General features: G+C 42.1%; 1 protein-coding gene across 1 annotated transcript in view; it reads left to right on the plus strand.

The window, feature by feature from the left end:
• Nucleotides 1-14,695, plus strand: part of LOC308298151 (protein NLRC3-like) — a gene marked incomplete at both ends in the record, with an annotated part of 57,230 nt that extends 42,535 nt beyond the window's left edge. Inside the window, 2 exons of the mRNA XM_080741707.1 lie at nucleotides 4,504-4,677; nucleotides 14,674-14,695. Of these exons, the coding sequence (XP_080597833.1) occupies nucleotides 4,504-4,677; nucleotides 14,674-14,695 (196 nt within the window). The remainder of the gene's footprint in view (nucleotides 1-4,503; nucleotides 4,678-14,673) is intronic.
• Between the last annotated feature and the right edge of the window lie 4,803 nt (nucleotides 14,696-19,498).

The following is a 19,498-nucleotide window of genomic DNA, read 5'->3' on the forward strand; positions in this document are numbered from 1 at the left end:
ATCACCCTGACCGACTACTACAGCAAGTGGCCAGAGGTTGCTTTCACTGCGAATATCACTACAAAGGATGTTACATCCTTCCTCTCCTCAGTCTTCAGCAGACAAGGAAACCCAGAATCCATTGTCACGGACAATGGAAAACAGTTTACTTCTGCTGACTTTGCTGCTTTCCTGGCTGAACGGGACATCGTACATCACAGAGTATCTGTTTATTACCCAGCTGCTAATGGCGCCATAGAGCGTTTTAATCGTGTTCTGAAAGAGAGTGTGCAGATGGCTATTACACAATCTGTGCCATGGAAGCCTGCCATTACTGCCTTCCTGATGGCTTACCGTGCCACACCACATGCAGCTACAGGTGTGTCTCCCTTTCAACTACTGCATGGCCGGAGGATGCGCACGAAGTTGACTGTCCTGCCGCCCTCTCCTGCTGAACCTGTCTCAGATGAACAGGTACGAGAGAAAGTCACAAGCCGTCAACTCAAGATGAAGGCTTATACGGATGGAAAAAGAGGCGCACGCACTCCGCCTTTTCAAGAAGGGGATAGTGTGCGGGTGAAAACACCTCTCCATGTGCCCAAAGCTCACCCAAAGTTTGGATCTCCACTGAGAGTCACAAAGAAGGTGGCCCAAAGCACATACTTGCTGGAGGATGGCCGAAGATGGAACGCCTCTCACCTAGCTCCTGATCGCTGTGCAGCCGCACATCCACAGGACATTCCTGCTTCACCTGACAGTGCCTCTCCACCCTCTCCTAAACAATCACGTGTCAGAAAGAAGCCTAACTGGATGCGAGAATATGTGACTGATTAGCTATTTGTCTTCCTAACATAGCATGTCAACATATCTCTTTGTTTTGTGTTATTTTGAAGGTGATGCAATGTAGTGTTTGAAAAAAAGAGTCCTACAGTTGTATCTTATTCCAGATCTGTGAAAGTTGAAACAGTGTATTTTGAGTTCATGTTTCATGTTTACCCTGCTTTTATTTTCTGGGTTACTCACTTTATTCACAGTACTGAGCACAAGCTAGAAATGTTTATGTTTATGCTTGAGTGCAGGTTCTGATTTTCTATTTTGCCTTATAGGAATTTTCCTTTTCTACAAAGAGAGGAAATGTTGTGTCCTACAGTTCTCTACAACTAATGCATGCAGTTACTTATTTGCACCACTTGGTGTCACTGTACCTTACCTGCCTATTAGGTGTTATGAAGAAGGGTGTAACAGGAAGTGACATGTAGTGTATGCCATGCTGTTGTGCTGAGAAGCTGAACTAACAAAGAATAGTCAATGTGAAGTGAATCCATGCTCTCCAGTGTCTTATTCCTTGCCATCCACCTCTACAAAAGTGAATGTGGTTTACTCTGTTGGTCATTTCTGATTTTACTTGTAATCTTTACAGACTTGCTGGCCGTATCCTCAAACAGACACACTGTGAAGGTGTGGCTTCAGCTCTAAGCTCTAATCCTTCACATCTAACAGAACTGGACCTCAGTGGGACCAAACTGGACCATTCATCCATGGAGCTGATCTCTGCTGGACTAAAGTGTCCACATTGTAGACTGAAGACTCTAAGGTCAGACCATCATTATATTGTATTACTTTTGTTTTACTTTTTATTATGGGATTATAAAATAATACAAGACTGTATTTGAAGAGAGTGAATAAGGTTGACATCCCCACTGACTAGAATAATGATAAGGTACAGTGACTACAGTATGTGATCCATCATGGCTGCTAGGGAATGATCACATCCAGTTATGTAATCATTTGACTGTCAAACTGTTGTAAACACAGACTGGAAGGTTTGCTGGTTCCTCAGCCCACCAGCACTAGCAGTCTGATCAATATGATCACTGTTGTGTCTGAAAGAGTTTCAGGGTAAAACAGTCCATTTCTCTGAAATGTTGCTGATAAAACTTTTCTATATATGAGTTATTTATTTATTAATTATAACAACACAGATCTTCCACATGTATTTAGTAAAATTCATGAAAAGCAAAACTGCTACATATTTGATTTAGAAAAATATATTTTTAATTTGATGAATGAATTAAATACATTTTCTTCGTGTAAATCATTAGTTTTAGTATTGTACATTTTATTTATCCATCTGTATTTCTGTCCAGTGTTGTAGTACTACTTTTAGAAGTGGGGGGACGCCTCATAATGCATGCGCACAAGCACACGCATCCACGTGCATGCCCAGTACCCAGTGTGATGCTGACAAGATCGTCAAGGAGTCAAATGAGAGGATTCCTCTTACAACGTTGTACATGGACATCCTTTTGTAGTTTTATAGTGCGCACAGCATAGAGCTAAACAGCCTCACTCGAGTTTTAGAGCTAGATCCTATAGCCCGAAGGGACAGTGAGCAGAGTCTGCTCACTGCGTCATTGACAGCTATTAAAACAGGTGCTCTACAAGCTCATAAGGTGTTGGGACGTGTTGTGAGCTTGTAGTAAGGCTGGGCGATATTAGGAAAACCTTCGATATGCGATAACGTTGTTGAATACCTCGATATCGATATTACTCGCGATATTAGTCAAAACAATTGCATTATATATTTTTTTATGTTTTTCTTCTTTAGGTCCACTGCCTGCCTAACCCACATAATGAATAGCATATCCATGCATGCACACAGTAGTACACATACTGTAGAATAAAGAAATAAAATGCCTTATTTCCATTTCCAACAATGGTTTTATTGAAATAACCACACCTGGTTACAGATGGACTGCTTTTTTGCACGTGCTACGTGCATGCATAGTGTGTCTATTAATTCATTTGACACATGACCTCGCATGTTGATACCTCAATATCGATATATTTTCGATATATTGCCCAGCCTTAGCTTGTAATTCTGCAAGTTTTTTTGAATAACTTTGACATTTTTTACAACATTATCTTCTCTTTTGTGGGGCCAAAAAAAAGAAAAATCAGTTGGAGGTCCCAGCCAATTATGTGGGGGCCAAAGGGTGGCGCTATATGAAAGGTTGTGGGGTCACTTCATCTGTAGAGTTAATTCTCCAGCGAGCATCAATGTGCTCCATAAGTTTCATGACAATCCTCACTTTAGATTTTCAAATATCACGTGTGCAAGTGGACATTTTGGCCTAAAGGTGGCGCTAGAGTAGAGGTCATGAGGTCAGTAAAAGCAGTAGGTTTAATTCGGTGGCGAGAATAAATGTCCCAGAATAGCCCAGATAGGGTCATCGGCCATATTGTGGCGCTCTACCGTACACCATTTCAAATTGGATAGAAGATCTCTTAGTTAAGTTCAATGACAGTGAATGTGGTCTAATCGCTTTGATTTTATATTTAATCTTTACAGACTTGCTGGCTGTGACCTCAAAAAGACAAACTGTGAAGTTGTGGCTTCAGCTCTCAGCTCTAATCCTTCACATCTAACAGAACTGGACCTCAGTGGGACCAAACTGGACCATTCATCCGTGGAGCTGATCTCTGCTGGACTAAAGAGTCCACATTGTAGACTGCAGGTCCTAAGGTCAGACTAATTTACGCTAAACAAAGCTCTTTGATGACTAAAATATAACAATACATGTGATTTTCATTGACGGTTAAAACAGCTGATCTACAAGCTTGTGTTGTGAGCTTGTATATCTGGATTTTTTCTTGAATAACTTTGACATGTTTAACAACATATTACTGTTGTTTCCTGTTGATATTGGCACATTTCACCCAGGTTTTTTCATCTCATTCACGTCACTTTGTCTGCTGACCTCACTCAGCAACGAAATAAACAGACAAAAGATAAACAAAAATAAAACAATTCACATTAGGCAAGCAGTGATCACCCCATGATGTGCACTGCAATGTCGTTTCAAATGCACTACATTGCAGGCGCTTTTTGAGAGTGGAAAAATAAGAAGACACGTGTGACATGTGTGATCTGGGCAGCTTGCCCCAGGAAATGTGCCAAGCTCAATAGGGAACAACGGTATCTTAGGGTAGGATTAATTCTCCAGGTTTCATGACAATCCTCACATTAGATTTTCACACATCATGTGGCAAGTGGACATTTTGGCCTAAAGGTGGCACTAGATTAGAGGTCATGAGGTCAGGAAAAGCAGTAGGTTTAATCATGTAGGGAGAATAAATGTGATCAACAAGTTTCATGACAATCTGACCAGTACATTTAGAAATGTTGTGACGGTGAACATTTAGACCTAATGGTGGCGCTATTTGAACACTAAAATCAGTAGGGGTCATCCTGTGGGGAGCGTGAAGGTTCACATTCTTTATTTATATTATTCTTTTCAATATATGTTGTTGTTTATGTAAGCTCTCAATGTGCGACATATTGTGAGCTTGTACCAGTAGATCAGGGTTGCCCAAAAGATGTTCAACCCAGAATAGGGTCATCGGCCATAGGGTGGCACACTTTACCGTACACCATTTCTAGCTAGCTAGAAGATCTCTTAGTTAACTTCATTGACAGTGAATGTGGTCTAATCTGTTTGATTTTACATTTAATCTTTACAGATGTGCTGGCTGTGACCTCAAACAGACACACTGTGAAGTTGTGGCTTCAGCTCTCAGCTCTAATCCTTCACATCTAACAGAACTGGACCTCAGTGGGACCAAACTGGACCATTCATCCATGGAGCTGATCTCTGCTGGACTAAAGAGTCCACATTGTAGACTGCAGGTCCTAAGGTCAGACTATTTCCATATTTTTTCCCCTGCTATTTAAATGCGTTTGACTTATATTTAGCCTCTATTCCAAAGCCCCCTCAGGTAAAGTTGTTTTGGTGGGTAGATCAACAAAGCTCTTTTATGACTAAAATATAACGATACATGATAGGTGTGATTTTCATTGACAGTTATAAAAACAGCTGAACTACAAGCCTGTGTTGTGAGCTTGTATCTGGATTTTTTCTTGAATAACTTTGACATGTTTAACAACATATTATCCTCTCTTATGTGGGACAGTGGAAAAAATATACAGCAGGTTTATACCCCAGGCTTAATTTTTCTTCCTATCACCAACATAAAAGCCAGGGTTTCCGAGGCTACTTCATCAGTAGGGTTAATTCTCCAGGGAGCATCAATGTGCTCCATAAGTTTCATGACAATCATCACATTAGATTTTCACACATGTGCAAGTGGACATTTTGGCCTAAAGGTGGCACTAGAGTAGAGGTCATGAGGTCAGTAAAAGCAGTAGGTTTAATCCTGTAGGGAGAATACATGTGATCAACAAGTTTCATGACAATCTGACCAGTACATTTAGAAATGTTGTGACAGTGAATATTTTGACCTAATGGTGGCACAATATGAACACTAAAATCAGTAGGGGTCATGCTCTGGTGGAGCGTGAAGGTTCACATTCTTTATTTATATTATTCTTTTCAATGCATGTTGTTGTTTATGTAAGCTCTCAATGTGCGACATATCGTGAGCCTGCATCGGTAGATCAGGGGTGCCCAAAAGGTAGATTGGGATCTACCAGTAGATCACAAAGGCTATGCAGGTAGAACACATGATATGCCCTAAAATATATAGGCTATAATTAAACTCCCTTTGTGGCTTCTAAAATAGGCAAACCCCCAATGCAATGCTTTGTTTTCGAGAGTCAGTAGCATTACAAAGAAAACCCGAAAACCTACTACTTCCTTACAGAATGGCTAGAATACTTTTTTCTCCACTATTTCCATATTTTTTCCCCCTGCTATTTAAATGCGTCTGACTTATATTTAGCCTCTATTCCAAAGCCCCCACAGGTAAAGTTGTTTTGGTGGGTAGATCATGTTGAGATGGTCATTTTAAAAGTAGATCTCAAGTCAACAAGAAAAGGTGGTCACCCCTGCGGTAGATCTTCTATTTTGGCTGAATGTTCAGCCCAGAATAGGGTCATAGGCCATATGGTGGCACTTTACCATACACCATTTCTAGCTAGCTAGAAGATCTCTTAGTTCATTGACAGTGAATGTGGTCTAATCTGTTTGATTTTACAATCTTTACAGATGTACTGGCTGTGACCTCAAACAGACACACTGTGAAGTTGTGGCTTCAGCTCTCAGCTCTAATCCTTCACATCTAACAGAACTGGACCTCAGTGGGACCAAACTGGACCATTCATCCATGGAGCTGATCTCTGCTGGACTAAAGAGTCCACATTGTCGACTGCAGGTCCTAAGGTCAGACTAATTTACCACCATTATTTGTATTCGTTTAGTGTTACTATTTATTATGTGATTATAACATGAATACTGTGGTGAGACTTTATTTGAAGAGTGTGAATAAGGTTGACATCATAGTAACCCACACTGACCAGAATAATGATAAGGTAAGATAAGACAGGCTAGATTCCTCATGCAGGTGTGCAGTCCTGTTGTTTTAATGGGTTTCTACCGTTTATTTTTTACCTAAATCTAAAACAAGTGCAAAACAGGTGCTGCTTTTCTAGACTGACTGTTCATTTTGCCATATGTTGGGAGTTAAAGGGGTGGTGACATCCAAAAATAAATTTTGAGTTTTTTATGCTTTTTTTAATGTTTCCTGGCCTCAATTACACCAAAAAAAACGCAACTTTTGACATGCAGTGGTTTTCCTGCTATCTGTGTGTTTGTGCTGGTTTCTGCATAATGAGTCTCAAACGCACAGTTCATTGGCTACTGGACTCACCCCCCCCCCTCCCCCTCCTCTCTCCCCTCTCCCAGTGTCCCTGTCTGTATTTCTCCACAGCCCAAGTTTTGAGGAAGTGACCTCTTACATTATATTATCCTTTAATTGTAAATATGGGCATATAAAATATATTTACCCATTCGGATATCTTATTTACATCAATATCCTTCATATCAAGTAGTCAGTTTATGCTTTTGTGAAATAATGAAAATCGCTATATATCGCTATGTATTTTCCGCCCTGGCTGGGTCGGTGGACAGCGCCTCCCTCCTCATCACCGAGTCCCCGAGGACAGTGCACTTCTCCCGGGGGCAGAGCTCCGTGGACCGTGGAGCAGCCGACTATAACTCCACGCTGCCCTGTCCTCCCTCCACACACACGGGCACGGCGACTCGGAGAGCAGACAGTAAAACGCTATGATAACACAAGCAATAGGTGGTTCTCTAAACGGAGGCATTTAGACAAAATATGTTACTATAATAACTACAGAAGGACCGTGAAGTGTTTCTGCAGCGCGGAGCAGAGCTATAACGTTACCGCGTACGGTCTAAATTGAACTCCGCGGGGGTACAGATGTAACCACAGAGATCCGGTAACGTCGGTCCCGGTGAAGAAAAAAACACTCGCGACTCTCGATGCTGTTTGTGTGTGCCTCGTCAGGGCTCAGCTCAGCCTCTGTGTGTGTGTGTGTGTGTGTGTGTGTGTGTGTGTGTGTGTGTGTGTGTGTGTGTGTGTGTGTGTGTGTGTGTGTGTGTGTGTGTGTGTGTGTGTGTGTCTGTCACAGTGTGTCTTGTACCAAAGCAAAGCAGCGAAACACATGCATCGCGTCTGCGAGCATGCATCTCTCGGTCATTGTGTTGGAGCTGGGCGGACCTGTGTGTGTGTGTGTGTCGTGTGTGTGAGCGTGCGTGCGTGTGCGTGTGTGTGGCCAGTGGCCACTTTGGGTACCAGTTTGAGAACTGCTGGCCTATATGGGCTGAAGTGAGTGATTTGTATTAATAATCAAAATCCAAATGATTGTAGTGGAGAGATAAAGTGCATTTGCCTCTGAGATGTAGTGGAGTAGAAGTATAAGAATTGAAAATTGGAAATACTCAAGTAAAGTACAAATATTCAAAATTGTACTCAAGCTATACTAATATTTGTTAGAATGAGTGGGAGAGAGAGGCTCCCCTGGTGGTGATTATAGAGTATTTCAGGTGACAGACCGTTTTTCATGACACCTAAACAGAGAGAGAGACCATGGCTCCATGGAGTGGATTTTCAAGTTTAAACATTTTAAAACATGTTTTTAGGACCAGGGCAAAGACTTTTATGATTGGTAAAAACAGAATGTCATTTGACCTTTAATAATTGCTTCTCTGCTGACGCACGAGCCATGAGGACTTATGTTGTGAGCTTCTAGATCTGCCATTTCCACTATTTTTACCAGGCCTATTTGTATTCAAATGTTTAAAAGAATATTATTCTTGCAAAAGAATATCTTTTTTGCAAGATTATTATTTTTAAATAGCAGATCTACAAGCTCACCCTGAATTTGATGTGTATTAGAGCTGGGATACCTGACCAAAAACCCTTGGGACTGATCGGTACTGTTTGAAAATGAAATAACACATTTACTTAAAAATGAAATAATCATCACTTTACTTCACAGCAACAGTATGTGTCTAAATGGGGAGGATTAAGAAAGTTTGATAAGTGAACATAATACATCTCGTCTGTCTTCTCACGCGACGCAGTTGGCTTGCTTCTCTCTCCCTCTCTCTCTCGGTTATTGACTGTTGTTTCTCAATTCTCAAACTTTGGTTAACTGACTGTCAATGATTGCTACAATGAAAAAACAAAACAAAAGAATCAGTGCCTACTAACTGGCTACAGTTCTATTTACAGTATTACAACAACACGAAAAGCAAGCAAGGCAGTGACTATCTCTCTCTGCTCCATTCAGCACCGGGGACAGCGCCCAGCCACACACACACACACACACACACACACACACACACACACACACACACACGCATCCTATGCATGATGAACTATCAGTTTTACCCAACCCCCTAGAAGTGGACCTTTCTTGCCTTGCTGCAGCAAAGTCTTCTATAATTCTGGAGTATTCCAAATCGCAAGCTATTTCGTGCTCGATAGCTATTTCTGCTAGTCGATTGAGATGGTCTTGAGACATGCTTGACCTCATGTAGTTCTTCAGGAGTTTCAATTTGGAAAAGCTTCTCTCGGCAGAGGCCACGGTTACTGGCACAGTCAACAGTATGCACAGGGCAACACTTTATTTAGGCTTTTTTGGGGATAGCTGTTGACAATTAGTCTTATCTCAAGACACATGTCCTGAGCATTGATGTCCCCCATTTCCTCAGCAAAACATTTACACCTCTCAGGCAGTGTGCCGTCTTCAATCGCTGTCCACATGTCCGTGGTGCTGAAGAGGAATCCATATAAATCATTGAAACTATCTAGCTGTGAAAATCGCTCTCTGATGCTGGATAGAGCCTTGTCAACCAGGGGGAGAAATATATCAAACATGTAGTAATCAAATAGAGCTGTTTTTTTTCCTCTGTCGCTGTTCTGGGAATCAAGCGTTTTTTCCACTGTGGCCTATTCAGCAATCGCTCGTGCGTCTGTGCGCGCATCCATGAACCTGTTCTCTCTGAAGTCCTTGAGAAATAGTATGACAGCACAGATTTTGTTTAGAAGGGCTTCCATGCTGACTGTGGGACTTTGTAGTTGTTTGCTCACTTTATTTATTTGAAACAAAATGTCATGACACACCACAACGCTCACGATAAATGGCCCCGTTATTATTTCTTTTGATAGGCTTTTGGCCTCTGTTGCCCTTACACCATCTTTGTGCTGGAGTGCATAGTCCTCCAGCGCTCCCAGTGCTTTGTGAACCTCTTCTAGGTGGTAACGCAACACCTTTACGCTCTCTATATGTGATTCCCAGTGGGTGTCTGAGAGGGCTTTTACATTCAGCCCAGAATCAGTCACGTTTTCCTTCAAGGACCTACACCATGAAATTTCACTTTCTATTTTAAAACCTTTTTTTGGGGTCCCACTGGCACCTTCTATCCTCACAAAGTCCTATTTCTGACCATTGTGTCTTTCTCTGTTTTTGGGAAGGCAGAGTTGAAAAGCTTTCCACGGGTTCTCAGAACAGTGCTGTTCTGAGAGTTGACGTATGTGACGTCACACGCACTCCCCCCCCCACCTCCCCCCGCCCCCCCGCCCTTCAGGTAAAAACCAGAGCTACTGTTGTAAACCCAGCCCCTCATTTGTTTCTAATTTGCTTAGCCTCCACCTCCATCTGCAGCTGGCTTACTGTTCTGGGGCTGCTCACTCAGTGCTCTCACTCTGCCTCCCTGTATAGTCATTTCCTTCTTTTATTCTATCAACATTTTTGCTATCAACTTGTCCAAGGAGAAGTCTTAACGTTCCTGGATTGCACTATGTGACGTTATAGACTGCGAGGACCCAAGCTTCGTCCCTTCTATCAAGGAAACAAAATACTATTTTTAATGGCGATGGTCCTGTCTGTGGCTGTGAAGAAAAGCCCAGATCAATCTTGGCTTTGCCTTTGCCACAAACCACAAACCACAAACCAGCCCCGGCCCGCGCCGTACCCCCGTTGCCCAGGTCTCTCTCCCCGGGCAGGGAGCAGACGGTGTCCCCGCCGCCCATGGAGCTTCCCTCCTCCCCGGCCGCTCCGAGTCGCAGCGCCGCTAAGCGGCCGCCGCTGGCCTCCTCCTCCTCCTGCTGCTCCCCGGCCCGCAGGGGGTCCATGCCGGTCGGACCCCCTTCCCTCCTCCTCCGTGTCCGTGATAGACCGCCTCTCCTATCGCTTTTCCCCTCCCTGTCGCCGGCTTGAGAGAGCTTCACAGCCCGCCTCTTCTGTCACTGTTCGCGGCTAGAGTGAGTAAAACACCCCGGTCCTTATCCCCGGCTATATAACAGCCTATAAACCAGGCTATATTCTTTTCTTCACTGCATACGACGTATCTCTCACGGTAGAACAATGTTTTTTGGCGATAATGAACCATCTGCGCTGCAGATGAAAACGCTCCAACCAGGAGGAAGAGGAGCGGGTCGAGCGACCAGACCGAGCGTAGGTGCCCGACGTTGGTGCACCGTCTCGGGCTGCGCTCGCGGGCCGCTCGCGCCGCAGATGGTACATTATCGCCATAATAAATAAATAAATGGGCTGTTAAATTTCAAACATTTTTATACATTATACATAAATACAATGCGGGTGGGGTTGATTGTCTACTGTAGATTAACGTTCTCTAATGTCTAGACGGTCGCCCTGTGTCATTTGACAGTAGGCTTATATCATACAACATAGGCCTACAGTAGGCTATAATCAGAGCTGCAACATTATCCTATTTTTAATTGGCCCAATATATATTTGTTGTCAACGTTGGAGAGGAGAGGAAAAAACCCCACTAGATGCGCCACTGAGCAAACAAAGGCCGTTTTGGTATTGCAGCTTTAGAGCCTAATAATAGCACAGCTAGTAGAAACAAAAGGAATGGTCAGAGTGTGTGTTTGAGGGTTAAGACCTGTCTAAGACTCAATTTTGAGCATATATTTATACAAAAAATATAGTTTTAAAAGCATGGTGTAGGCCCTTTCAGTATTGCCCAGCGAGGAGGGGAAGAGCTAAAGAGGTTGTATATTCTTTGAAGAATATACAACCTATTAATATACAAAATTGGCAGCCTGCACAAAGAACTTGGCAGCATCACAAACAACTAAGTTTAATGTGTGGATGCCACAAGGCATGTAGTGTGCTACCTGATCCTTCAAAGGAAGTACGGTTGAGGACGGAGAAAGTGTTGTTAATAAGGTCCAAATTGCTCAGATTGGTGCAGACTGCAGGGAAGATCATCGGAGTAGGACAACTCCCCTCTCTGCAGTCCATTTATGAGCAGACCACACTAAGACAGGCTCAAAAAATAGTGAGTGATGCTACCCATGTTTTACATGGAGAATTTGTACTTCTGCCCTCTGGCAGAATGTATAGTGAACCTATATGGCACTATATCAGGTTTAAAAAATCCTTTGTCCCTGTGTCAACCAAAATGTTGAATGAGGCTCTGAAATAGAACTGACAGTGATATTGACAACTACTTTCTGTGCACATGTGTATTGTTGTGTCCCCCCTCTGTACTTTATGTATTCTAGTATTGTCATTGATGTTTTATGTGTGGCTGCAGTAGGGGTGAAAGCCCAAGAAAAATGTCCCTTGTGGACAATAAAGTTTACCTTGACCTTGACCTTGACATATATGGGAATGCCCATATTTGGTAATGACAGGAAGTGATGTCACGATGGTCTGACTTTCAGTATAGGAAGTGATGTCACATGTCTTTCAGTACAGGAAGTGATGTCACGTGACATCCCTTTTATGCCCATATATGAGTCATTCTATAATGTTTGGTAATGTCCATATATGGGCATGTTTTGACATTACATAACTATCATGAAGGGGTCTCCATATATGAGTAACTAAAAAATTACCATGGGAGGACTCGTACAGTTTGTCTGATGTCCCACGAAACGAAAATGTTGCGTTCAGCTAAATGGCAGATGATGGAGATAATTCTGCACAGCACTTCTCTCCAGTATTTTTTTTCTCTCTCTTTGATCCATGTGTTGCCAGTCCACAGTCTTCATAGAAGCCATGCCAATCATGAACGCGTGCCACGCTTCCATACAACGGGTGTGTGCTTTGATTGCTCGTGAGCTTTTAGAATATCCCTGACATGTTTCCATCCATCATATCCCTCATTTGACAGACTGATGTCACATTTCCCGAAGAGCAAGCAACAAAAACAGAAAACCCTATCCTCAGATTTTTAGTACATTAGCCATGTTCTCTTTATTTTTACTCCATTCTTGAGTGTAATGAAATAGTGACTTTTGTTAAATCAGCGAGGAGGGGACTCAGTATTTTGTGGGAAACTATAGTCCATAATTTGCTCTTTTTTAGCCTTTTAACTGACAGAGTCATTGATTTGTTTTGGCCACAATGCGGGGTCATCAGATAGAGATAAAATGACAGGGTCATCAGAGTCTGACTCTAACCCACCCAGTGCTGCTGCTGCAGTCTCTGTCTCACTGTCACTCTCTTTTTCACCCTCGCCGTCCATGGCCTCAATCTCTTCATCATCTTCATCATCATCATTTTCACTCACATGCGTTCCAGCAGCTTGCATACCAGAATCACCAGGTCAACCTGGGCAGGCTCGGCAGACCATCACTGGTACCGGTAACATTAGAAGACTCAGGGCTGGCGCGCACGGCCACGCCACCCGTAAAAGAAGATGTACATTTTTGGATATGATAAACATTTCTTCTTCCTCTTGTTTTGCGCCCCACTTGATTTCTTTCTGTTCATTTTCTTTTGTTGTTGTCTACTTGTCTTCCCTCCTGACACTGCTGACACATGGGTTGATGGGTAATTAGTAGAAATGTATTTTACCTGAGAGGCGCTCAGCACACGGGGCCGCCGAAAGTGGCTCGGCGCCCCTGGGCAACTGCCCACAATGACCAGCGTATCCGCCGGCTCTGCTCGGGACGGACACATTTTCAATGGTTAATGGTCAGACGTCGATTCGGGTCGGACATATTGATATACGTAGCTTACCTATGACATGCATCACACACTGTCTGATGATGCGCGCAGAGCACAATTCCTTGTGTGTATGGAACTGTGTGTGTGCTCGTGTTAATGCTGCAGGCACGGAGACATAACTCTAAGCAAGGAACATGCAAACGCTGAGGGAAACATGTTGTTGTGCTGAAGGGAGCTCGTAGCTTGTAGTTCTCGAAGGGTTCTCAGTTCGATCCCGGGCTCCCCTAGAGTTAGTGTTGAAGAGTCCTTGAGCAAGACTCTGAACCAATAGTTGCTTCTGATGAGCAGGTTGGTGCCTTGCATTTTTTCCTCTGCCATCGGTGTATGAATGTGTGTGTGAATGCGTGAATGTAATGAATGTGTGTGTGAATGGGTGAATGTAATGAATGTGTGTGTGAATGGGAGAATGTAATGAATGTGTGTGTGAAATTGGCCGAATGTAATTAATGTGTGTGTTAATGTAACGCACAATCTCTGTAAAGCGCCTTGGATGCGCTATTTACTGTAAATGCACCATTTACCATTTTGTTGGTGCCGTGTTCCCCACTACTGTCCCTTGGATTGGAAGTTTATTTTGTGGCGGTTGTGTGCAGTGTTAGTCTGCTGGGCAAGCTTCACACACACACACACACACACACACACACACACACACACACACACACACACACACACACACACCCAAGTAAATCTGTTTATACTTCGTTGTCACGGTGTTCCGTGCCAAAACTGGTTGATCTACAAGCTCACAACGCCTCGCATCCGCAACGTGTTGTGAGCTTGCAGATCAGCTATTTTCCAGATGCAGAAACTTGCAGGATGCATTTTAATGATTAATGGTTGGACGTCGATTCGGGACGGACAACAATCTGTTGGTCACATTTCGTTTTCGCATTTAAAAAGTATTTATTAACACAACATTTTAAAAATGATTTATTGTATTTTCTTTTCCTAAAGAATTATTACAAATAAATGAAAAAAGGTATTGAAAAAACATTGCCTGCTGACGTATTAGGAGGGTAATATGAATCAACAGATAAAATATAAATATAAAAAACTGTTCAGGGTGTTCATAAAAGCCTGATTAGACGATAAAATGTCCAAAGGTTTTTTGAAAGTGAAATATCCCTATTTAACCCTATATATCCCTATATAACCTATTTATTAAAGCTTTTCATAGCATATGTGGGCAGTGCCCACCCATTTTGTGCCAGGCCACTAATGAATTCCTGCCCACGCCACTGAGTGGAAGAGTGTTAGACAGGCAGGGACACTGAAGCAGAACTTTATCCAGTGTAGCTCAGACTTCCATGCTGTTTTGGTTGAGTTGTAATGTTTGTCTGAAGCCTATTGTTAAACCAATTCTCGTCTCCTTTCAGGTGTGGACGTGGTTATATGTGAGGTTATATTTATGTAGAAATATAAAACATTCTAAAGAGTACACAAACTGTTCAAGCACCACTCAAACCATTGGTCAGCTCTCTGATACATCAAACCATCTTACAGTTTACCATAAAATGTCCTAATACCCTTAGTAGCCCTAGTACACGCACGCACGCACATACGCACGCACATGCGCACGCACACGCACACACACACACACACACACACACACACACACACACACACACACACACACACACACACACACACACACACACACACACACACGTCCACATTGTAAACGGCAGGACAACTGAAGTCTAGTGTTGTCATCATGAGCTATTCTACAATGAAAATGGATCATACCAAATGAGAAATGGGCCATACCATTAGTGACCAAGCTCATATTAACAACAAGCCTGGTCATTGTTAACACATTGGACACCATCTAACTCAAATTATTATGGATATGCAGTGTCACCATTCACTTGCACTTTATTTTGAAGAGCCCCGGAAGCTTCGTACGTGTGCACGAAGCTTGTACTCTGACAATTTCAGAAAGGAGTTTAGTTTGTTTACAAACGGTCGCAAAACTAAAATCCTAACCACGGCCGACCATCATGGCCCAGTGTATGGGTGAAAAAGTGCGTATCTCTCCCTCTTCTGCGTTAATTTCAACTTATTCAGAGATACAGCCATTTTTATGTTAGAGCATAGAATAGGAGTCAATGGATAATGGACTTTTCAGTGATGTTCAAGGAAAATGTAAATATTTCTTCTTTAATAAACACATTTTGCTGTTTTCAAAAAACATCTTCTCAAAAACTAATTGTTGTTTAGGTTTCCACCTGACAAGTAATGGGAGTTCTAAAATCACCCGAAATTACACTTTTTGACATGCTGCGCTGCACCGCTAAATATAAGTGAATTTCCCGCAAACTTTGCTAAAATCATTTGTATAGACACTGTAACAAAATTCAACATGGAACAGTTCTCAATTTTGACATTACATTTTGCATTGCATTTTGATGCATCCTAATGTGGGACAATGGCAAAACAAAATTCAGATGGAGGACCACAGCCAGTTATTTGGGGGCCAAAGGGTGGCACTAGATGAAAGGGTCACTTCATCAGTAGAGCTGATTCTCAATGTGCTCCATAAGTTTCATGACAATCCTCACATTAGATTTTCACACATCATGTTGTGCCAGTGACCATTTTTACCTAATGGTGGCGCTAGAAGAAAGACTATTTGAACAATAAAATCAGTTGGTGTCATCCTCTGGGGAGCATGAAGGCTCACAGTCTTCATTATTCTTTTCAATATATGTTGTTTATGTTGTGTATGTAAGTTCTCAACGTGTGACATATTGTGAGCTTGTAGATCTGCTATTTTTGCTAAATGTTCTGCCCAGAATAGGGTCATCTGCCATTTGGCGGCGCTCTACATTTCACAATTTCTAACTACATAGGAGATCTCTTAGTTAACTTAATTGACAAATTCTCAAAAAGTATTAGTTTAGTTTGACTATGTATTATGTGATTATAAAAACATGAATACTGTGGTAACCCACACTGACTAGAATCATGATAAGGTACAGTGACTACAGTATGTGATCCTTCATGGCCGTTAGGGAATGATCACATCCAGTTATGCAATCATTTGACTGTCAAACTGGTGTAAACACAGACTGGAAGGTTGGCTTGTTCCTCAGCCCACCAGAACCAGCAATCTGATCAATTATGATCACTGTTGTGTCCAACAGGCGGCGGAGAGTTTGGTGAGCCAAACGTTTGGAGGAGCTATATGTTGGAATGGGAGAGTTGGCATGCAATTTCTTTTTTATCCAATTTATACACAGTGCCAGGTTGAAATGACAAGCAATAGTATTAGAAAGGATAAAGATATCATAATAACAAGGTTTCTGTTTCAAAATCAAAAGGGAGGACATTTATTAAGACCAGACCATATGTAGTGTATTAAGAAGAAATAATATTGCTGTGCAATTTAGCCTTGTCCCTAGCAAAGTTTACTGCAAGTGTCCGCGTCTGGAATATAGACGTGACGCATTGTGAGCTTTTAGTTCAGCCACTTTTGGCATGTAACACATCGTATTATGAAGTATAAGTCAGGCTTTACTTGGGAGATGTGTGTGTGTGTTGGACTATCACCAGTTTTTCCCAAGAGAAAGCCTTGTGGCGCGAGGTTAGTGTTGTATGGACGAGGCGATTCTACACAGCGCAGTGGCGCAAAATAGACATCCAATGCAAGGGACAGTAGAACACCGCACAGTGCTACAAGCTCCCTTTGGCTACAACACTGTCAACCCATTTACCGGCTCTGTGTTTGCTGTTTGGGACATGCTCCGTGCTTACTGCTGAAGTCTCAGACCTGTGCCTGCTGCATTAGCGCGAGCACACACAGGGCCAGACAGTGCCAAACACACCAGGAGCTGTGCGCTGCGCGCATCATCACGTCAGTGCATGACTATACAGTACTGTACAGTATATCAACATTATGATTGACCCAAATTGAAGCCTGACCACCAATTTAGCCTTGCTGAATTATCAACTAATCGTTACTTGGGGGCTTCAGCAACAGCTCTCATACACGCACGCACGCACGCACGCACGCACGCACGCACACACACACACACACACACACACACACACACACACACACACACACACACACACACACACACACACACACACACACACACACACACACACACACACACACACACACACACACACACACAAAGCAGCCTATATAATGCTGTGCACACATATATTATATATAATTTGTCAAATACCCAGCATAGCATTTGGGCCTTCAATACCTGCTGCCTATGATTGTGTCTGTAAGAGTTTCAGAGTAAAACAGTCCATTACTTTGAAGTTGTGCTGATAAAACTGTCTCCTGCCTGTCTCCTGTTTCCTATGAGTTATTTATTTCATAATTATAACACAGATCTTCGACATGTAGGCTATTTAATAAAATTCATGAAAAGCAAAACTGACACATATTTGATTTAGAGAAATGTATTTTTAATTTGATTAATTAATTAATATTCAATTCATTTTCTTCATGTAAATCATTAGTATGATTGTACATTTATTTATATGTCTGTCTGTCTGTCTGTCTGTCTGTCTGTCTGTCTGTCTGTCTGTCTGTGTTGTATTCGTTGGCGATAACGTCCCTTTTGTCATGGCAAAGACAAGACGGTGATGAGCTAAAAAAAGCTATTTGATGACTAAAATATAACGAGACGTGTATGTGTAATTTTCGTTGACACTATTAAAACAGCTGATCTACAAGCTCACAATGTAAGTTGCAATGTGTTGTGAGCTTGTAGATCTGCATTTTTTCTTGAATAGCTTTGACGTTTTTAACAACATAATATTTCTTTAATGTGGGACAATGGCACAACATAATTTTATGATGGAGGTCCACGGCCAATCATTTTGGGGCCAAAGGGTGGTGCTATATGAACGGTTGTGGGGTCACTTCATCAGTAGGGTTCATTCTCCAGGGAGCATCAATGTGCTCCATAGGTTTCATGACAATCCTTACATTAGATTTTTGTCTGCAAGGGGACATTTTGGCCTAAAGGTGGCACTAGATTAGAGGTTATGAGGTCAGTAAAAGCAGTAGGTTTAATCCTGTGGGGAGAATAAATGTGATCAACAAGTTTCATGACAATCTGAAGCAGTACATTTAGAAATGTTGTGACAGTGAACATTTTGACCTAATTATGGCGGTAGAAAGAAAGACTATTTCAACACTAAAATCGGTTGGAGTCATCCTCTGGGGAGCATGAAGGTTCACAGTCTTTATTTATATTATTCTTTTCAATGTATGTTGTTGTTTTTTATGTTTATGTAAGCTCTCAATAAGCAACATATTGTGAGCTTGTAGATCTGCTATTTTACTGAATGTTCAACACCATTGGCTATATGGTGTCGCTCTACCGTACACCATTTCTAGCTAGGTAGAAGATCTCTTAGTTGACTGCATTGACAGTAACCCTAACCCTAACCCACCTGTTTAATTTTACATTTAATCTTTACAGACTTTCTGGCTGTGACCTCAGAAAGACAGACTGTGACGGTGTGGCTTCAGCTCTCAGCTCTAATCCTTCACATCTAACAGAACTGGACCTCAGTGGGACCAAACTGGACCTTTCATCCGTGGAGCTGATCTTTGCTGGACTAAAGAGTCCACATTGTAGACTGCAGGTCCTAAGGTCAGACTAATTTACCACAGTTATTTGTATTAGTTTAGTTTGACTATTTATTATGTGATTTCATAACATGAATACTATGGTGAGAATTCGAAGAGTGTGAATAAGGTTGACATCATGGTAACCCACACTGCCTAGAACAGGGGTGCCCACACTTTTTGGACTTTTAAAATGACCAGCTCAACATGATCTACCCACCCAATTTACACAATTTACATATGGCGTTACATATGAGAAAACACACTTATATAGTATGGGAAAATACAGTAAATAGTGGGGAAATAATTATTTGTTAGGGGCATGTACGTCATGTGGTCTACCTGTACAGCCTTTGTGATCTACTGGGAGATCACAATCTACCTTTTGGGCAGCCCTGGCCTAGAATAATGATAAGGTACAGTGACTACAGTATGTGATATGTGATCCATCATGGCTGGCTGCTAGGGAATAATCACATCCAGTTATATAATCATTTGACTGTCAAACTGGTGTAAACACAGACTGGAAGGTTTGCTGGTTCCTCAGCCTACCAGCACCAGCAGTCTGATCAATTATGATCACTGTTGTGTCTGTA

The sequence above is a fragment of the Nannobrachium achirus genome (genome assembly GCF_963921795.1).
Source record: "Nannobrachium achirus genome assembly, chromosome: 14".
NCBI lineage: Eukaryota > Metazoa > Chordata > Actinopteri > Myctophiformes > Myctophidae > Nannobrachium > Nannobrachium achirus.